Source organism: Leptopilina heterotoma, unplaced genomic scaffold, assembly GCF_015476425.1.
Source record: "Leptopilina heterotoma isolate Lh14 unplaced genomic scaffold, ASM1547642v1 Lhet_87, whole genome shotgun sequence".
NCBI classification, from domain to species: Eukaryota; Metazoa; Arthropoda; class Insecta; order Hymenoptera; family Figitidae; genus Leptopilina; species Leptopilina heterotoma.
In genome coordinates, this window is record NW_025111190.1 from 272,977 (window position 1) to 295,231 (window position 22,255).

A 22,255-nucleotide genomic window follows, 5' to 3' on the forward strand; every position below is an offset into this window, starting at 1 on the left:
GGAATTTAAAGAATTATAATGGCGCGAAATTTTAAAAAAAACGAGACTCTAGTAAGACTTTTAAACAAATGTTTGTCTATTATTTAAATTCGGAGCTTTATGTTCTATATTCGCCATCTAGGGACAATATTGCTCCAATCTTTAAGAACATGATTCCTAAAATTTAAAATTGTTTCAATAAATAAATAATTGTATTTTCCCGACTGTAAAATAAATATATCTATAACATTACCCCTGGAGAAAATAAGAGACTAAATAATAGAATATAAAAATTGACATCTGATTTCACAAAAAAAAAACAAATAAATATTTTAAATTCGTCTGCTTTTATTATTAATTTATTGGAATTTCAGACAAATTTTCTCTATCAAGAGGAGTAAAATTTAATTCCTTTTAAATATATATTCGATATGCAATTTTAGCACACATCTAGAATTATATTGTATATTCTCTCATGATGATTGACTGGAAAAATTTTTCTTTTCTTTTTCTAATTTTTTTTTTGTTTTTGTTTTTCTATCAAAACAAACATTGAATACAAAAGAATTTGTATTTTAGTATTATCAAAAGGAAGAAGACTCCCGTTTAGCCATCAATGTTATTCGCGAACGGAACGGGAATTAACAAGCGAGTACCTTCTACAAACCACCGAGCGCGGTCCCGCGATCAATACTTGCTATGCAAGCACACGAGTCGAAGCACGTGTTCAGTGGGCGCTTTGTTTTTTGCCCTGAACCCGAGCGACGAATACTTATTGAACCCTCCATACACCCCCACTCACACTCCTACACCTCTCTCTCTATATATATAATAATTTATATCAGATTATTAAGTCAAATTTCACTGCAAATTTTACTATATACTATATAGGAATCGTAAGGATAAAAAAATATCAATTTTTATCAATATCAACAAAATATCGATTGCAAATAAAAATATAAGTATGTAAAAAAAGTAAATAAAATATATGTTTAATAATAATAATAATAAATAAAAGTTACTTCCACATAAAAAAAAAAAATTAAAAAATAGGATTTTGTTTACAATTTTTAGTTTTTAAAATAATAATTTCATAATTTCCAATCGAATCATGTTCAAAAATAGGTCAGTCGAAGCGTTTTTTAATGCTCTACAAGTTGGTTATGCGACTTTTAAAGTTACTCCTACATTTCTTAACAAAATTTTTAAAAAAGTCTGATTTACCAAAATTTTAGATTTTTAATAATTTAATATCTCCGGCTAATATGGACAAAAAATGTTCAATAAGGGTTCAAAAGATGTGTTATTCGTCTAAAAGAACTCTACAAAATTAGTAAAAAATATTTATAGGTGTTCTAACATTTTTTTAAAGTTATGGTCGAAAAAAGTTTTTTTGAGAAATTAAAAATTCAAAAAAAATATATAGAGTTAAATTTCATTAAACTATCTCAAAGTACTCTTATTTTATGTCCGCTCGTGAGACCTACAATTTAAAAAAAATCATCCCTAAAACTCTTTATAATCTCAAAATATTTATGAAAGTCTAATAGGTTTATACACACTCATACGGAATGACATTTTTCTTAAAAAAGTTATTTTTGAATTCCTAAGGTCATATTTAACATAAAGATATGTCAAAAAATCGAATTTGAAAAAGGTCGTAGGAGTGTATAAGCATGTTAAAAGTGCCCTCTCATGGGTCCATTTTTAAGGAATAATTTTGATCTATTATGAAACATATTTTCACCAAGTTTCAACTCGAAAAAAAATTTTGTTTTTGAGTTAAACGATTTTTTTTTAAATTCAAAAATGTTGCTTTCCTCCAAAATGGTTGAACCGATTTTCATGAAAATTTTTTTTTGTACAATACAATAAAAACAGTTGAGAAAAAAAAATTTCGACCAAATTCTCACACAGAAAATCTGTAAAAAGTCAGTAGGTAAACAAAATTTTTTTAAACATTTTTTTCCTATAAAATAGTTGTCATTTCAAAAGTAACATATATTTTTGACAAGATGATTGAAAGGGTACTTAATACTTTAAAAAATTAAAAACCGATTTTGGGCCCCTAAATAGTACAGTTTCCTTTATAAACGAGGGCCCATCATTTTTTTAAATTAAATTAAATTTCTAAAAAAGTTAATAACTTTTAATAACTTTTTTTTTTAGAAATTTAACTTAATCATTAATTAAATTAACTTAATTTAATTTAAAAAAATGTTGGCCCCTCGTTTATAAAAAAAACTGTACTATTCAGGGGCCCAAAATCGGTTTTTTATTTTTTAAAGTATAAAGTACCCTTTTAATCATCTTGTCAAAAAGATATGTTACTTTTGAAATGACAACTATTTTATAGGAAAAAATGGCGGTAGTGCAAAAAAAATTTCGACCAAAAAAAGTGTTGAAAAAAAATTTTTTTTTACTGACTTTCTGTGTGAGAATTTGGTCGACAATTTTTTTTCTCAACTGTTTTTATTGTATTGTACAAAAAAAATTTTTTCATGAAAATCGGTTCAACCGTTTCGGAGGGAAAACAATTTTTTGAATTCTTTTGAATTTTTCAAAAAAATTGTATAACTCAAAAACAAAATTTTTTTTCGAGTTGAAACTTGGTGAAAATAAGTTTCATAATAGGTCAAACTTATTCCTTAAATATGGACCCAATCCATGAGAGGGCAATTTTTACATGCTTTTACTGCTACGACCTTTTGGTATTACAATACTTCCTCATGAGGAAGCAAAATATATTTAACAGTATAATCTCTTGTAATATTTAACTAAAAATAAACGAATTTTCTCAGCCAGTCTTGGTTCCTATATATGTTACGGTCATTGTCGATTATTGGGCATTGTCGACAATGCCCACAGTCACTGGACATTGTTGACAATGCCCGGGCAATGTTGACAATGCCCACGGCCACTGGGGATTGTCGACATTGCCCGGGTATTTTTAACAAAATTTAGTAAAATGTGACAGTGCCCACTTACTTTTGAGCAATGTTATTTACGAATAAAAAAAGACGATTCAGTTATCCTGTCTTGCAGGTGCATCTTTCATACACTATTAGAAATTTTTGTAGGATTTTTCAGAAACAAGCAACGAAAGTTTTATTTATTTAAATAATTATTTCTAAGTTTGTCTTAAAATTTTTTCTATTGCACTAGATTTTCAGTAAAAAAATTATTTAAACTTATAAATATTGAATAATAATGCTAATGTTTGAAAATTATTTATTTACGGTTTATAAATAAATTTGGTCAAAAAATAACTGATAAATAATATTAATAATATTTATTTCTTACTTTTTAAACACAAAACTATTTATTCAATCAAATAATATTAATCATTCATTTATTATAGTAATTCAATTTCATAAACATAATTCAATAAATAGTTTAAAACTGAAAATTTTGTTACAGTTTCGTAATTTTCAGTTACTCTTTATACTTTTTGAAACTATTCCCAAATTTTCAGTTACATTTCATTAAATTTCCTTAACTAGTTACTGATTTTAGTTTGACTGAAGTTAGAATTCCGTTACTCATTAAGGATTTTTACTAAAAATGTAATGTAAATGTAAATTTTGTATGCGTTATATTGTGTGATTAGTTTTATATATATCATGACGTATGAAGCTATTATATAGAATTTTTGACATTGCCCAAGTTGGACCGGGCAATGTCGACATTGCCCAATAATCGACAATGACCGTAACATATATACTCAGTCAGTTAGATTTTACTCACTTTGCAATTTAAATTACTTTATTATAAAAGAAAATAAAACTCCAATACCAAATACGAATTTTTCTACCAAAAGTCTCAAGTGTCTCAACTATGACATTCTGTTCAGCTCATCAAGAAAATTTTGACATTAAACCAGTAATAATAATAATACTGATGGGACATCGACATCGAAAAATCAATGTTTTTCCTTCGAGGTCGATGTTTAAAACCTCGATGTTTTTGATGTATCAAGGTTTTTTTCCCCGATATCTGAAATCGATGTTAATTAAGTGAGGAAAAGAGGTTTTTTTCAATATCTTCTTTATTTTTTTCCTCTAACAAGTTGTGTTTTTTTATCTTTTAAATAATTGCTCTTTTCGCATTAAAAATCTTTAAATTTTGTTGTTGTTGATTAAATTTGCCCTTCTTTACCACTTTTGCTCCATTTTAACCAAAATTTTTATTAAAACCAGCCAATATCGTAGGTTTGAACTTGTGCAAAATGTGAATCATCCTAAAGTGCTAAACAACTATAAAATGTTATCTCTGTCTTAGGGCCAGTTTCACCAACTCCGATTAAAAGTTAACCAATGATTAAAGTCAGTTAACCGCCCGTGATTGGTCGGTGAAGGATTTAATCATAGATTAACTTTTAATCGGAAATGGTGAAACTGGACCTTAATATGTTAATTAATATCATTTAACTGACAGAATTTAATGTTCATTGATTTCTATATTTCATTGTATTTTAATTACTTTTCTATTGAAATCTGTAAATTGCGCTATTAAAAATTACTATTTTATGTTTTTAATTTTTTTAAAAATCTGCTTCAAATGTTATTACTATAATTTTATAAATATTTTTTTAAGAATCAAAAGAAAGTGTGAAAAAACATTAAAACACCGAAACATCGATGATTTCTTTTTCGATTCATCGATGATATTGATGTTATGAATTTTCGATGTCGATGTTTTATAAAATCGATGTTTTTCTTTCGATGTCCCATCAATAAATAAAAATAATAATAAAAAATATATGTATCAATATAATCTCTTACAATATTTAACTGAAAATAACCGAATAATTTAAGAAAGTAACTAGTTCCTATATATAACCCAGCATACTGCATCTCGTTTATGAGTGAATTTTCATGCCATCTAGGCGGAGAGTTATGGAATTATAAAGGCGCGAAATTCAAACTGAATAAAGAAGAAAACCGAACTCAGTCTAATTTTTAATTTCAAAACTGAATTTAATGTTTAAATTAAAATTTAAAAACATTTTTGTGGACCATTTTTATGAGGCCTTTTTTTTAGTGATTCTTAAAAAATAATGGCTCAAGAAAGAAGACATTTAGAGTATTAGTTTCAGGGTTTACTTGGTCGTGGATCGATTTTCAAGCAAGGACGAGTAATAGAATGAAAGCTGTTTTCGATCTAAGTGAATGATACGCAATGAACGATGGTTTAAGTTTTTATTCCGCATTTTACAATGCTATCAATTTACAAGAACTTCTCTGTATATATGTATATAGAAAATGATTTTCTAAATATTCGACAAGTTTTTTTTAGCCAAAATTCGCTCAGGACATGACACTAAAGTTAGCGTCGATAGCTGATTAAAATATCACTAGTTTCAGTTCTATTATTTGCCTAGACAGTTAGAAATGTTTCTGAACTTAAATCTCTGAAAAAATTGCCTGCTTCTTTTCGGTTTGGCGAAAAAAGTATTTTTTGACGCTCAGCGCCTACGCTAATTTCAGGAATCTCTTAGGACTCGAAACTCGAATTAAAATATTGAATATATATATTAAAATATATTCACCCGCACGATTTTAGGGACGAATTTTCATGAAAGAAAAAACTGATTTAATTAATTAGAATTAATTGTTAATAGTAATCTATTAACAATTAGAACTATTTATTTTCGTATAATAAATATTTTTAATTTTTTTAATTGTTAATTTAATCAAAAAGCAACCAGTAGACTCCCAATGGGTCATTGATACTTGTACTCAGTCCAGTTAATTTCGTTTACGAGCGAGTTTTCATGCCCTCTAGGCGGAAATTAACAATATTAAGGCGCGAAATTCAAATGTAGTAAAACAAGAAAAACAGAATATAAAAATAATATGTCAGTGTTTTTTTGTTAAATTTACAATTCAAGTAATAAAAATTTTTCAAATAGATTCGTTGCATAAAAAAGTTTTCCAGTTTCTTGAAATTCCTAACCACATTGTTTAGAATGGTAAACGAAATAAAATTCCACTCACTTCCTGGCAAAATTTATAGTTTTGGCACGCAGACTGATTTCCAATGAAGCAAAACAATAATAATAAAATTAAATTAAAACTCGATTTTCACTCGACAACTATGTAAGATCCTCGACAATCTTTCACTTATTCTTTCGAGAAAAAAAAATTTTCAAAAAATGTTTTTGTTATCAGTTTTTCTAAACTACTATTAAAGTAACATTTTTTTGAAGTCTCTATATTCCTATTGTCATAAAAATTTTATTCTTCACAAAGAAAGAATAATTCATTTTTTCTCCGATTTTTATTATTAATTTTTCAAATTGAAATTTTTATGTACTATGCTGTCGCCAAAGTTAGCATCGACACTCAGCGCCGAAAACTATCATTTGGGATGAAATTATCGCTAATTTCTCTTTTTTCATTCATCTGGAGAGTTAAAAAAAATGTTTAAGGCATTTTTTGAACATGAAAACTTTGATACAATTATTGCTTTTGAGCAAAAAATTCTTTTCGACGTTCGGCATTGACACTAACTTTACAGACGTTTGAAAAATATTTTTTTTTACTTTTAGGGACGAAAAGGTTACTAATTTTGCTTCTTTCATTCACCTAGGAAGTTAAAAAGCGTTATTTTCTTTGAAACAATTTTTTGATTCTTTTCGATTTCGCGAAAAAAGTTGTTTTCGACGCTAACTTTAGAGACCTCAAAGTGTTGGTTGAAAAAAATTATTGGTTCAGATTTTGTCTTACAGTAAATATTATTTAGTTCAAATGATTATTTATAATTCAAATAATTATTTGCTAATAAAGTTTCATTGAATGCGATAAATACAAATTAATATAATTGATTAAATGATTAAATTAATTAAATACAAATTAATCAATTAATTGATAATAGAATTAAAAACATTTTAATGTTCTTTTCATTAAAATCGCATCTAATGCGAAACAATTGCATTCGGAAAATATTTTACGACACAAAAATCAAGGAAGAACGAAAAACTATTAAGAAAATGAATCGTCCAAGTCATGTAATTTATTTTTCACAGCTCCTGAATGTATTAACAGGATGCATTCAAGGTCACATGATGTTCGATGATTGTGTATATTGCATGAGTACTTGAGTAATTACTTATGAAAATTAAACATTGAATTATGTGATGAATTATAAACACGGACACCATCTTTAAGTTCCAAGGAGTATGTCATTAACCCTTCGTTACTCTTACGCCCACATCCCGTTTCAATGTCCTTATATAATCTTACGATTTCATTCGGAAAATTGCATTTTTTAATAAACCACAGATCATTCAGTATCCAACACACAAAAAAACAACAACAAGAAATTAAAAAAAAAAAGAAAAATGAAAGGATTTCGTTCTTTACTTGTACTTTGCATTTTAGTGCATGTCGCTATAGGAAAGGTATTTTAATTCAATTTTTTATTATCTCGAATTCATTAATAATTGTTTTCTTCTATTTTCTTTAAGGCCATTTAATAATTCTTCAAATACCCTTAATAACAAAATTATAATTTGAAAATAAATTCATTTTTATGGTTATTAATTTTTAGAGACGGTATCGCTTGTTCACAATTCAACTTTATTGGGAAAAATGCATGGAACCAAATTTTATAAATAAAATTATTAAACTTAGTTTAAAAAGTGTACAAATTTAAACTGCATACGATTAAAATTACGAATTTTAATTTAAAAAAAAATTATTTTCAACTGCATACAAGCAATTTTTAATAAAAAAAAGCTTGTATGCAGTGCAAATTAATTTTATATTTTTAAATTTGTAATTTTTAACCGTATGCAGTTTCAATTTATACAGTTTTTAAATCAAATTTATTAGTTTTATTTTTAAAATTTACTTGTATGCAGTTCTTCTTTATACAATTAAATATTGTGGGCCACATTTTTTTTATATTATTCATTAAAAATAATAATTTTCATTTGATATTATTTAATATTTTTCATTTGACATTATTTAAAATAATCTTTCGTGATTAAAATATTAGTAATGATAAATAATTCATTAAAATTAATAACTTCAAGACAGGTTTAAAAAATAATCACAGGCCACTTCATTTAAATGTTAGATTTTTAATTTTACATTTCGGAAAGAAAATCTTCATTCTGTTATATATAATTATTTTAAATCACTAGATTTGAACTAAAAATCTATATTGTAAATTTTATTTATTAAGTAGTAGGAAAAAAGTCTTTTATTCTTTCTTTATTCCTGATAAATAATAATTTATTAAAATTAATATAACTTCAAAAAGGGTATAAAAAATAATCACAGTTCAGGATGTAAAATATCAAATAATTTTAATATTTAAAATTTTTTACTGTCATTACTCAATTCTGTTGTGCCTTTTCATTTATTTGCATTTTTATAATGAAAATATTAAATAGAAAATATTAACAGAAAATATTAATAGAAAATATATATAGAAAATTTTAACAAAAAGTATTTAATATCAACAGAAATAACATAGAATTTTTAATGCATTTTAAAAATTTGAATAAAAAGAAATTTTTTCCTAATTAAGATTTTCAATCTTAATAAACAAATACTGCTTATTTTTATAAATTCTTTACTCTCTTTTTCTTTATAATTCATTAAATGTAGTAAAAAAAATAATGTTTTAACTTTAATTCATATAATAGAATGAAAATTTTATTTTTATAGATTTTGCAAAGAAAATTTTTTTGTATATTTTTAATTTTGTTATATAATTAATTCTAGATACCTGAATGGATTCCTCCAGAAATGATGGATATGGTTAAAGGTGATAAAACAAGGTGTATGAATGAACATGGCACAACAGAAGGTAAAGAAAATGTTACTTAAACAATTTATAATAGTATAATTTTTTATTATTAAAATATTTTCATTATTTTATTTTATTAATATTATTTAAATAAACATTTTAATAATAAGGGAAATATTAGTTTTAATAATCAAGAAAATATTCATTTTAATAATAAAGGAAATAATTTTAATTTTAAATGATATATAATACGTTAAATTACACACGGAGAGAGAATATATATTAAATTTTGTAAAAATATTTTCAAATTGGGGAAAAAGTGCGACAAAGCGAAATTTTGATATAAAAAATACTAAACTTTAAAAAAACTTATGTGAAATTTAGTATAATTATATCAAATATCAAGAATATTAATTAAATTCTAATATAACTTTAATAAATTTCACAAAACTTTTTTTAAAGTTTAGTATTTTCTATATCAAAATTTCGCTTTGTTGCACTTTTTACGTTGGTGAAGTTCACAACGTTTATAATCAACAATTTCATAAGAAAAATATTTTTTAAGCAAATTTTTATTAATTTCTGTATAGAAAATATTTTGGTTAGTTTGTTGAATAATGATTTACAAAAGAAATATTTGTGAACAAAAAATTTTATTCTTTTTCGTAGGAAAATAATTTTTTTTTTCAATCGTTGATCATAAACGTTGCGAACTTCACCGACGTCACTTTTTCCCCAATTTGAAAATATTTTTATAAAATTTAATATATATTCTCTCTCCGTGCAAAAAAAAATCAAATTTAACATTTTTTTTACAGCAATGATCCAAGATGCCAGTGAGGGTAAATTTATAGATGATCACAGCTTATCGTGCTACATGTTCTGCTTATTCGATGCTTTCAGTTTGGTAAAAATTTTTTTAACAAAAATTTCCAAAAATCTTTGTAAAAATTATTTAATTTTTTGGTTTTGTATAGAAAGAAATTCATTTTGCCACTTAGTGTCGACTTCAGAGATTTAAGTTTTAATTGATTGAAATGCAAAACTAATTATATAATTTACTAGAGAAAAATTATGTTTAAATTAATTAAAATTAAACAAGAAAAATTATGTTAAAATATTTTTCTGTGATTAATAGTCAAATAATCTTTATTTAAATAAATATGATTTTTAAATTTTAATCTATTTTTATATTTTATTCTATTTTTTTTTTTATTTTTATTTTTAATGATAAATTTAATTTAATTTAAATTTTTTTAATTTAATTAAATGGATTACTTTCCCCTCCTCTTTTTTTTAAAAAAATAAACTTTACATTTTTTATGCAACAGGCAGATGAAGATGGTAATGTGGATGCAGATTTATTAAGTAGTTTGATGCCTGAAAAGATTCAAGCCATTGCTTTAGAAGTATTCGGAACCTGCGGTGATATAGGTACAACTTAATTTTCATTTATTTTCTAATGTTTATAAAATTTTTATATTTTTTTTTATTTTATTAATTAAAATTTTTTTGCCCAGGAGCTGACAATCCATGTGACAAATTTTACAAAATGGCTGTATGTGCATATGCAAAACGACCAGATGTAAGTAAAACAATCTCTTAAATAAAATAACTAGGTATAATTTTATTTATAATTTTCCATTTTTTATTATAAATAAAGAAAAAACAAATTTTGTAATTTATCTTCTAACTAGCAGTATATTTGTCTTATAATTTTATATATTTATAATTATTATTTTTTTTCGAAATATTATTTATTGATATAATAAATAATTTTGTGAATTACTTTTTGCAGATTTGGTTCATGGTTTAATAATTATTATATAGAAATCAAAGGAGAATTCCTTTTTCCAAATAAAAGGAGTTGTAACGCTAATGAGAATAGAGAAAATTGAGTGGATTATTCTATACATAAGAATTATGAAGTAAATCAAACTAAACTACCCATTTAGTTAATTTTTAATTGAACTCAATTTATATTTACTGTGCTTTTTTTTAAATAAACTAAACAAGGATAAATTAGTTCATTTTTAATTATACACTAAAGAAAACATTATTTACTTTTAATTCAAATATATATTTAGGACATGTCCTATTGTAAATAATTAATAAACAAATTTTCAATTGAGTTTTTATTACCAACCAAAAGATAAATGTTCCACAAGTTTTGAACGTTCAAATGAACAAAATATTTTTTGTTTTATATTCTAAATATTTTCTCTATAATATCTTTTATATTTTTGAATACTTAAATTAGTAATTTTATATAATTAACTTTTTGATATGTGTCGCAAAATTATTGTAACAAATATTTGTGAAGCAAAATTATTATTTGAAGAAGAAATAAATTTTGTTGCTTTGAACATTCAAATCTTTAGGGACATAAAAAAATTAAGTTCCATTCCTAATTAGAATTTTTGTCAATTAATAATAATTAGAGTAAGTAACATCTAAACTAATCTAACATCTTTCTAAACGAATAAGAAAAAAAAATGAAAGCATATGAAGTTTTTCATTATATTTCTCATGCAACTCATTTCTAAAACATGCCAAGTGTGATTTTTTCTATTTTCTAATTCAAATTATGTATTCAATATTATTTTATGATTTTATTCATAAATATAATTATAAATTAAACCATAAATTTATTTATAAAGTATGTAAATTTATTTATAAAATTTACAAATAATTATATAAATACAACTAATGATTGTTATTTATTTTAAATTTTATAAATTTATTTATAAAATTTATAAATAATTATAAATATATAACTATAGATTTATTTATAATTTATAAATAATAAATACAACTACAAATTTATTTTCTATTTATTGAAACTAATAATATGAAAATCAACAAGAGTATAAATTTCAACAATGAGAACAACAATAACCAAATAGTAAAGAGAGAACGAAAAAAGACTAAATAAAGAGACGATGTAAATGATATCGAAATTTTCATGCGCACAGTGCATAAAAAGGCAAAAAAGAAAAAAATTGACGAATGCGAAAATTATAAAATTGCATCTAGATAAATAATTTTTCCAATGGTCTGAGAATTGAAAATGACAAAAAGAATTATTTTCCTTATATCTCTCATTAAAAATGATATATTACATATAATTTCGTGCAGAAATTTTTCCCATGTCAACCGCAATGGTAATTAATTATACTATTTTAATAAACAAATTTTTCTCTCTATCAACTAATAAGTGAACAAAAAATTTCCTTACTAGAAAAAATTTGCCCACAATTATTTTCGAGAAATTTGAAATTTTTAAAAAATTAATTATTAATTAATTTTTTTTCAGTAAATTTGGAATTTTCTTTATTTTTATTGTTTTCTATTCTTATTATTATTTTCATTTTTACTTTTTTTTATTTGTATCATTTTCCATTTTTACTATCATTAATAATTTGTATTTCAATTTCCAATAGTAAAGGAATAATGAAATTGGATGTTGAAAATTTTATTCTATATCAATACTAAAAAAATATTCAAATCGGACGTTAAAAATTTTATAATTCTCAACAGCAGAAAAGTAACTAGCACATCAAAAAATGATTTCTAATTTCTACAGTGAAAAAAAAAATTTATTTGATTCAGATAACCGATTACTTGACTATTATATCAAATGAATATTTACTTGAATCAAATAATTTTTATTAGAATCAAATAAATTTTATTTGAATCAATTATATTTCAGTATTATTTGAAGAAAATAACATTTAATTGATTTAATTAAAAATTATTTCATTCAAGTAAATATTTATTTGATAATAGACAAGTAATCGGTTATTTAAATGAAATAAATTTATTTTCCCGTATAATTCCTCACTATTGTGATAAATGAAAAATTTTCCCAAAAAAATGAGACCATTGGAATAGTGAAACAAAAAAAAAAAAATAATAATAACGAAAACTAGGTGATAACAACACTTTGAGAGAACAATATAAACAATGAGAGTGAATATATATACATAATATAAAGATCGGAAACCGGATATAGATCAGTACCTTAAGGTCGATCGAGTGAATAGCGGCGGAAGTCCCGGAGGGATCTTTTGCTGCGTTGATGTCGATATTGTTGTTAACATTGGGCAGCGAACCTCCGGGCCTGAATTGATTGCCCAAATTAATATGAAGGTGTTTGCTGCTGGATTGTGGCGGACTGGCTCCGGCACTTTTCACCGATAGAGGAGCTTCCGGTACTCCTGAACCCGTTGGACTCGCGCCTACAGAACTGCTAGCCGATGCAACCTGGGCAAGTTCATCAAAGAACATCCTTTGTCACCAATACGAGCCACCAAAATTATTATCAAACATCTAATCAATTATTTTCGAACAACACCAAGAAAAATCGTCTCTACTGATTTTTTCTTCTTTTTTTATTTCAAGTAATTAATTATTAATTAATTAATCAATTGCAGGCTTCGTACTCTATAATTAATTTTAAAAAAGTAGCAAAAATTTTTTTTAAATAATTAAACCTATTTATTTTGTCTTCGGGAATTAAAATATTTCAAATGATTTCAATTCAACGCATTTTTGAAATTTAATTGTACCTATTTCTAAAAATTACAAAAGTAATTCTTTCAAAATTCAATCATTTTTTTTCTTGAAATTTATAAATAAAATTATTCAAAACTTTAATCATTTTATTTTATTAAATTGTAAATCAATTCTAATTAGAAAGTTCTACGAAAAATTTAATTTTATTGAATAATTGCGAATATTTCTTAAATTTGAATTCTTATAAAGAACTTTATCAACATTTTTTAAAATAATTAAATTTTTACGAAGAATTGCATTAAAATTTTTGATAATAATTAATTATTATCAAAAATTTTAATTTTTAATTCATTCAAGAAATGTAATTAAAAATGAATTAAAAATAATTATTAAACTCTAAGAAACAAATTATATCAAATTTTTTAAAATAATTGAATTTTTTCGAAGAATTTTATTCAAATTTTTAAGAATAATTGCATTTTTTGCGTAAGTAATATAAAATTAGATTAAAAATAATTGAAATCCTGCGATGAGTTTTATTATTTATGAAAATAATTGAATTTCTGTCACCGAACTTTAATAAAGTTTTTAAAATAATTGCATTCTTGAGAAGAATAAAAAAAAAAAATCTTTTTAAAGAAATGATTTTTTTCAAAAAATTTTTTGAAAATTGTGTTTTAAATAATTGAATTTCTTTAAAAATTGTATATTATTTAGATATTTAGATAAAAATTTGATTAAAATTATATTGAAAACAATTCAATTATTAATAAAGAATTTCCTTAAATTTTTTTAAAACAATTGAATTCTTTCAAAGAATTTTTTAAAAATCTATTTAAATAATTGATTTTTTTCGAAAAATATTTGGAAAATACTGTTTTAAATAATTGAATTCTTGTGAAAGTTTTTTTATTTATGAAAATAATTGAATGCTTGTGAAGAATTTTATAAAAATTTTTCTTAAATTATTCAACTCTTTTGGAAATTTTTTTTATTAAAATATTAGATATTAAAAATCATTAAATTAATTCGTTTGAAAGAATTCTGTTAACAATTTTTGAATTGTTTTCAATAACTTTATTAAAATTTTTTTAAATAATTTTGTTATTTCAACAGTTAACAAATTTAAAGTAGTGTAAATTCTCATAGAAAAAAGTATCCAAATAGTAGCAAATCGTAAAAAAAGTAGTAAATAATTGGTAAGTTTTAAAATAATAAATAAATAAATAAATTAGTACTGACATGTGGTCACCCTGCAATTGAACTAATTTAATTAATTAAAATTAAAGTAATAAATTAACCGATTGTTAATTCATTAAAATCAAAGTAATTAATTAATTTATTATTAATTAATTAAAATTAAAATAATTAATTAATTAACTAAAACTAAAGTAATTAATTTTAATTAAAATTAAAGTATTTAATTGTCGTTTCTTAATTCTTAACTAAGAAAACTTTTTTTTTTTTTTTTTTTTTTTTTCTACAAAAACCTTTCCATTACGAAAAATTTCCAAAAAAAATTAATCTTTAGATTATTTTTCTTCGTGCATTCTTTTCACGTTCACTAATCAATTTAATTAATTTCTTGTCTCTATTTCACAAATTTTTTTTTCTTCAACTACAAATTTTGCGAAAACGAAACCAAAAAAAAAATGAAAGGAAAGGAAAAAAAGTAGATTAAAAAAAATAATTATTACGACGTTAAAAAACGTCGAAATATAAAAATAAAAACTTCAGACTAACGAAATTTCAAAACCAATAACTTATAAAGTGGATGAAACTGTTTTTCTCCCTCTATAGGAAAAAAAGAGATATTTTTTCTCTCGACAAAAAACGAAAAAGACAAATAAAAGGAGGAAAGACAAATCATCGAAATCAACATACAGAAAAATACAAATAATCTAATTACAAAAAAATGTAAAAGAAGAACCTATGTAATTTTTTTTTTTTTTTTTTTTTAAAGAACTTCCGAGACCGAAAAAAATTCCTAATTTTCACTCTCAACTACACTCTCGTTAAAGGAAGAAATAACATTCACTGTTTTCCCTCCGCACACTAACTCCTGCGTTTATTTCATTTAGGCAAAAAAATAAACCCTATATTAGAAAAACAATCTATTTAAAATGTTGGAGAAGGAGAAAATGAGTGAAAAAATGATAAAACTCAACAAAATCTAAATCCTAAGTTTTCGAAGTTTTCAATAAAATATAATAAATTATAAATTATATTTATTAAAATTATTCAGTGAAAATTAAATTCTTTTAAACAATTTTATTAGAGTTGTTGTAAATAATTAAATTATTTTTTAAGAATTTCATTAAATTTCATAAAAATAACGTAATTTTTAAAAAAATAAATTTAATTGAAAATTTGGAAAATAATTCAATAATTTACAAAGAATTTTATTAAAAATTTTTGAGAACAATTGAATTGTTTAGAAAAATTTGATTACAATATTTTTTAAAATAATTGAACCTGTTAGAGAAATTTTATTAAAATTATCTTTAATATAATTGCATATTTTTAAAAAATAATTGTATTCTTTTGAGAAGTTTTGTTAAAATTGTATATTGAAAATAATTGAATTCCTTTATAAAATTTTATTATTTATGAAAATAATTAATTTCCTTTATAGAATTTTATTATTTATGAAAATAATTAAATTCCTTTATAGAATTTTATTATTTATGAAATTATTTTAATTCTTGCGAAAAATTTTCTTATTTATGAAAATAATTAAATTCTTCCGGAGGATTTTACAATTCATAAAAATAATTGAATTTTTTCGAATGATTTTATCTGAATTTTTGAAAATAGTTAAATTTCATGAAGGAATTTTTCTAAATATTCTGAAAATAATGATTTTTTAAAAAAATCTCCATCAAAATTGTTGAAAATAATTGAATTTATATTAAAATTCTTGAAAATAATCGAGTTTAATTAATATTTTAAAAATAATTGAATTGCTCTAAAAAATATTATTATTTATATGAGAATAAAAAAACAATAAAAAAAATAATAAAACAACAAATAAACGAAAATTAAAAATAATTATCAATTTCAAATGACATGTAGAAAAATGAAATAAGCATAATATGCAGACAAAAACTATATTTGAATAAAACATATCATATTTAATTTTACAATAATTATTCCCAGTAATATTGAATCAAAAATTAATTAAACTTAACATCAAATATTTAATTACGATTCTCTACAGTTATTGAAATACCGAAATAAAATTAATTATTGAAAATCAAATTAATATTGTAAAAATTTTGAAAAATCTAAATCCTTAGATATAAAGTCAGTGAAATTGACAGTCCAATTTTATTGAGATTCACATTCAAAGGATAATTTTGATTAAACTAATGAAAATTCTGAATGGAAATTCAGAGCACTATATATACATATATACATATTATAAATTCTTTTAACGAGAACGATATGTTTTCAATTGAATGGCACAAAATAAGCTATTCACATTGAAAAATAATAATGGACATATATATATATATATATATATATATATATATATATATATATATATATATATATATATATATATATATATATGTACGTATAACGCATCATTAAACCGTCCAATGATCGGTCCATTTCATTTCACTTCAAATGATATACTTCATTGCCTTCAATAATTGATCATTCTTAATTTTCTCCAAAAGAATCGATAAAAAAAATTTTTTTACTCATGGAAAAAAATTACTATGAATTTAAATTATTTGTTCTTTTTATGTTGTCAAACAGAAATTCACATTTTACGGAAATAGATTCAAAAAGATAAACAACGTGAACACGAGAATATGAGATACACAACTGTTAGTATCGACTGAACATCCGACGGATTATCTCTTGTCCAGAAACATACAACTCCATTTGTCGATGTATCTGCATGCAATAACACATTCTTTTATATATATATATATATATATATATATACCGCCATTAATAAACTGAACATGAATTATTCAAGAGAAAAATATGATTCTCTTTCAGATTTCTTCAAAAAAAAAAAATAATAATAATAATAATAACAAATTGAAATTGATATCAATTTATTTTCTTTCAAAACACAATATTGATAAAAAAAAAGATGTATACCTTTTATTTATATTTTATGAATTTAACATATTGCTTGAGATTAGTAATTAATTTAATAATATTGTTGCATTGTCAGGGTTGCCACAAATATTTAATTTTATTTTTCCCTGACTTTTCCCTGATTTCCAGACTTTTTCCTGAATGATTTTGATTTTTTCCCTGACCCTAAAGAATATTCTGATTCACTCTAAAAATTATTAGATACTCAAAAAAATGTCCTATTACATTTATTTACAGATTTCTTTAAATGTACCTAAAATTATTAAAAAACATTAATAACTTCTTTTTTTAAACAAATATTTAATCATTATTATTTTTCCGTAGCAATTAAAATTCTTCAAAACATTCAAATTCAAACCTTTTTGAAATTCAACAACTTATAAGAATATTATTACAAAACATAAAGTAAGCAAGCACTCTGAGTCGAAGACTCGGAGTGATCGCCTTCTTCATGTTTTGTAATAATTTAAATTACAATAAAATTTTTCAAAAAAAAGTTAATTATTTACAAAATATTATTAAATTAGTATTATTATTATTAAATTATTTACAAAAATCCTAATAAAATCCTTTGCAAGAATTCAATTATTTTTATGAATTGTAAAAATTCTAAAAAAATTCAATTATTTAAAAAAAATATAATAAAATTCGTTGCAAGAATTCAATTACTTTCATAAATAATAAATCGATTATTCGGTAATTCATTTTTAAATCAATTTTTAATAGAAAATTCTAGAAGAATTTAATTATTTAAGTTAAAAAATAAATAATTTATTGAATAATTGAATGTTTGTTAAAATTGAATTCTCATAAAGAATTTTATCAACAAATTTTTAAATAATTGATTCTTATGACAAATTTTGTTACATTTTTTAAGAATAATTACATTTTTCGAGGAATTCGATTAAAATTGTATTAAAAATAATTAAAATCCTGCGATGAGTTTTATTATTTATGATAATAATTGAATTATTTCGAAGAAATTTATTAAAAATTTTGTATATAATTGAATTCCTGTGAAATTTTGCCAAGAATTTTATTAAAATTTTTTAAAATAATTGAATTTCTGTGAAGAATTTTATTATTTATAAAGATAATTGAATTCTTGAAAAGAACTTTGTTAATTTTTTTTTAAATAATTGAATTCCTGTGAAAATTTTATTACTTATGAAAATAATTGAATTATTTCGAAGAAATTTATTAAAATTTTTGTAAATAATTGAATTTCTGTGAAATTTTGCCAAGAATTTTGAAAATAATTAAAATTTTTTGAAAATAATTTAATTTCGGAGAAGAATTATTTTATTATTTAGAAAGATGCTTCAAATTATGACAAGAAATTTTTTAATTTTTGAAAATAATTGAATTTTTGCGAAGAATTTTTTTATTTTTGAAAATAATTTAATTCTTCCAACGAATTTTATTCAAGTTTATAAAAACAACTGAATTTCTATGAAGATCTTTATTATTTATATAAATAATTGAATTCTTGCTTCGAATTTTATTCAAGTTTATAAAAATAATTGAATTTCGGTGAAATTTTCCTGAGAATTTTATTAAAATTTTTTTAAATAATTGAATTTCTATGAAGAATTTTATTATTTAAAAAGATAATTGAAATTCTGACGAGAATTTTATTATTTATAAAGATAACTGAAATTTTGACGAGAATTTTTTTAAAAAATTTTCAACATAATTGAAGTTTTACGAAGAATTTTTATAACTTTTGAAAATAATTGAATTTCTAAAATCATTTGTAACTTTTCCAAAATTCAATTTTTTAGTATTTTTAACTAAAATTCTTCTATCAATCTAGTATTTATGAAAATTGTAAAAATTATTCATTAAATAATTTATAAGTCATAATTTTATGATAGTTCTTGAAAAATTAAATTATTTAAAAAAAATTATTGTCAGAAATAGAAAAAATTGAAGGTTTTGTATTAAAATTCGTGGTAATTTCATAGTTTGCAAGGCCAACAAAAAAAAACATCAAAATTCAGTGTCTTCTCATGAATTTTAAAAATTTAATTTTTTCCAGTACTTTTACTAAAAATCCCTGAATTTTCCCTGATTTTCCTGACCAATTTTACTTTCCCTGATTTCCCTGACCTATGGCAACCCTGATTGTAAATAAATAATTCTAATAAATTTTCAATTTTTAATGTTTTTTCATTTTATGAATTCAGAGAACATATTTTTTTTCAATTTTGAATGACTTTGAATATTGTTATAAAAAAATAAATAATCTTAATTCTTATTAATGAAATATGTCGATAACGTCTATAGTGACATTCTTTCTAAAAATTGCGAGAGATAACTGCAACACTTTATTAAAACGCAATTTTGTTATCGCGAAAATATATTGCTTTGCATTTAAACGTGACTGTTAAACTTTTACGAATTGCGGCAAATCTATATACATATGAAAATTATTATTATACAGGAAATTTAGAAAAACATGGTACAAAAATATCATCAGATAATAGTATTTAAACAATATATTGTTTGTAATAAAAATATTATTTCGCCACATAAATTTTATTTTTAACAAAATAAAGTGAAAAGACCGAAATTATACTCGAAAATGTATTTAAAGAAGCGAGAGGAAGAAAAAGAAAACCATTAATTAAGTTATTATTTCAAACAAGTTATGCAATTATAAATAATTGTAGATTAAAATAATAAGTGTTACTACGAGTATTTCTTTTCTTAGTCAAACGTTATTTATTTTAAAATATGTTTAGATAAATTTTTTTTTTTTGCTAAGTATCGAAACTTTTTTTTCTAGCTATACTTGCATTGTATCAATAAAACTAGGATTGAAAGACCCAATGCATGACGTATCTTCATGAGATAATGACCCGTCACACGTGGTAAACTAGATTCCCTTCTTTACGTTTACTATTTCAATTTACAATTTTAGGTTTTCTTGTCAATCGTTATACAAGAATCTTGATAAATTTCTAACACTTGATAATTTTCAAACTTCCAGGAATAAATAAAGAAACATTTCAAAATTAAATACACAGAAATTAAAAAAATTGATTAAGTGTCAGTTGAAAAAAAAATAAATGCATTAAAACAAAAATACAAGTCTTTTAATTTCTGGAAAAATCTCCACAAAAAAAATGTCAACTTCGTAATTTTAATTAAAACCGAAGAAAAACAAAAAAAAATCAATTTCCATGTTGCTACACACACCTCTAAAAATACTCGGTCGCCCCAAGAGTCGAATTTCATCTGCAGTAATGTTGACCAGATTAAACTCTCAGACTCCGAAAAATAAATGATCATTCTTTAGTTAATATTTACACGACTAAAATTACTGTACTTTAGGATTTTCTCTCCCCCGTGGAGGATGTTAACGATTCCAAAATAAGCCTCAAAAAAGAAAAAAAAAAAAGTGTTATTGTCATAAACTGTACATTAAGTATACAAACTGAAAGAACCTCTAGGTCGCGAATAGATCAAAAAGTCAAATCGGTAAATACTCGAAAATTCCCATCTCATCTCATGAATTAAAAAGAAGTCATTCTAAAATAAATATTAACTATGTATGACAATAAAAATAAACAATTTTCTATCAAAATTATAAAAAAATTTTCTTTCTCCCTGATCAACTATATGAAAATATATTTTCATAGAAGAAAAAAAAAGATCAAAGGAATAATCTTAGTTTTGAAGGTTAGGTTTCTTAATAGACATATACATAATTTTGAATAATGTATCCGCATTACGCAGCACCACTGGGTGTTGAATGTCAATAAAAACAAGTCCAACCCACGGACAATACTTCCCGGCAAACCAAAATATTAATTTTTACTAAAAAAAAAATTAGGAAATATACTTGTAAATTTTTAATTAAAACAATAAAAACTGAAAATTCGTATAAGAAATATATTTCTAGTGTTTGCTGGGACATTCTCGTAAAGAGGTAAATCTCTCGATTGTTTACATTTTACGTCCGGGTCTTTGGACGACCTGCTTGTTAAATATAACCGGCAACAAAAGATGAAATTAAAAATGATCCTTACTCTGCTGGTGACATCGGAAACCTCCCTCATAATCGCCTCGAAAGCGGCCGTTTCCTCCGCCTGCTTCTGATTAAGCAGGGCAATCTTTTCACTGAATTTCCGAGGGTTCGCCATTATGGCCAGACACTTTAAACAAATTTTTCAACACCGAGTCGTCAGATCGCGAACACAACACAGCCACAACGAATTTAATAACAACAGTATACCGCACCCGATCACGCACCAATTAAGAAATTTTCAACTTCAACAAGAATGAATTCACTGCCTACTTCTGGACAGTAGATCACTGATACGCAAGATTATTGAGGCGCAGCGCGCCACGCGCATCGCGCAAATAATTTCTTCCAAAATAAAAACAAAACATGTACCGCGAGATGATGAGGTTACACGAAGATGTTGTCCTCGTTAAATTAACCATATAATCGAGAACGTTAATATATTACCGAAACAAGTTGTCGCATTATCAATACTTTCTACTTTTAAGTTAATTTTTTCCTTATCACAGTTTACCACTTTTATCACTCTCGCGGTGACTCGATTTTCTCTCTCTTACTTTCGCGCGCACTCTCCCTCGCGCATAGTAATCTATAGTGCCTGCAAGTGGTAATCTACAGTTGCAGGTATTCACTTTATCAACAGTAGAAAATTAAATTACTTACCGACCGTTTCTTGCGTTTGAAGTTTGGTAGGTGGCCGAAGGACAAACTTGCGTTTGAATCTCTTTTGACTTGATCTCATGAATTTATTATTTCTGTTATATATTTAAAACTTAAAATAAATATATTTTCTATAATTTATTCGTTAATATGAAGATTCGATCTTCAGTAAAAAGTGAA

General features: G+C 23.4%; 2 protein-coding genes across 10 annotated transcripts in view; one reads left to right on the plus strand and one right to left on the minus strand.

Moving 5' to 3' along the window:
• Positions 1 to 21,977, minus strand: part of LOC122511543 (CREB-regulated transcription coactivator 1-like) — a 55,714-nt gene extending 33,737 nt beyond the window's left edge. For 3 of the 9 annotated variants that reach the window (XM_043626862.1, XM_043626861.1, XM_043626857.1), the window contains exons 1-2: positions 21,420 to 21,975; positions 12,766 to 13,008 (exon numbers count right to left, since the gene is read on the minus strand). In XM_043626862.1, coding sequence (XP_043482797.1) covers positions 12,766 to 13,008; positions 21,420 to 21,533 — 357 coding nt within the window. In that variant the 5' untranslated portion in view covers positions 21,534 to 21,975. Of the gene's footprint in view, positions 1 to 12,765; positions 13,009 to 21,419 lie in introns of all 9 variants that reach the window. The other 6 variants (XM_043626859.1, XM_043626854.1, XM_043626858.1 and 3 more) reach the window with 4 other exon arrangements.
• LOC122511544 (pheromone-binding protein-related protein 6-like) lies at positions 7,228 to 10,764 on the plus strand. Its single transcript, XM_043626864.1, has 6 exons — positions 7,228 to 7,384; positions 8,718 to 8,802; positions 9,561 to 9,649; positions 10,074 to 10,176; positions 10,263 to 10,327; positions 10,541 to 10,764. Exons 1-6 carry the CDS (start codon positions 7,325 to 7,327, stop codon positions 10,556 to 10,558), a joined length of 420 nt encoding a protein of 139 aa, XP_043482799.1. The 5' UTR covers positions 7,228 to 7,324; the 3' UTR covers positions 10,559 to 10,764.
• Positions 21,978 to 22,255: the final 278 nt, after the last annotated feature.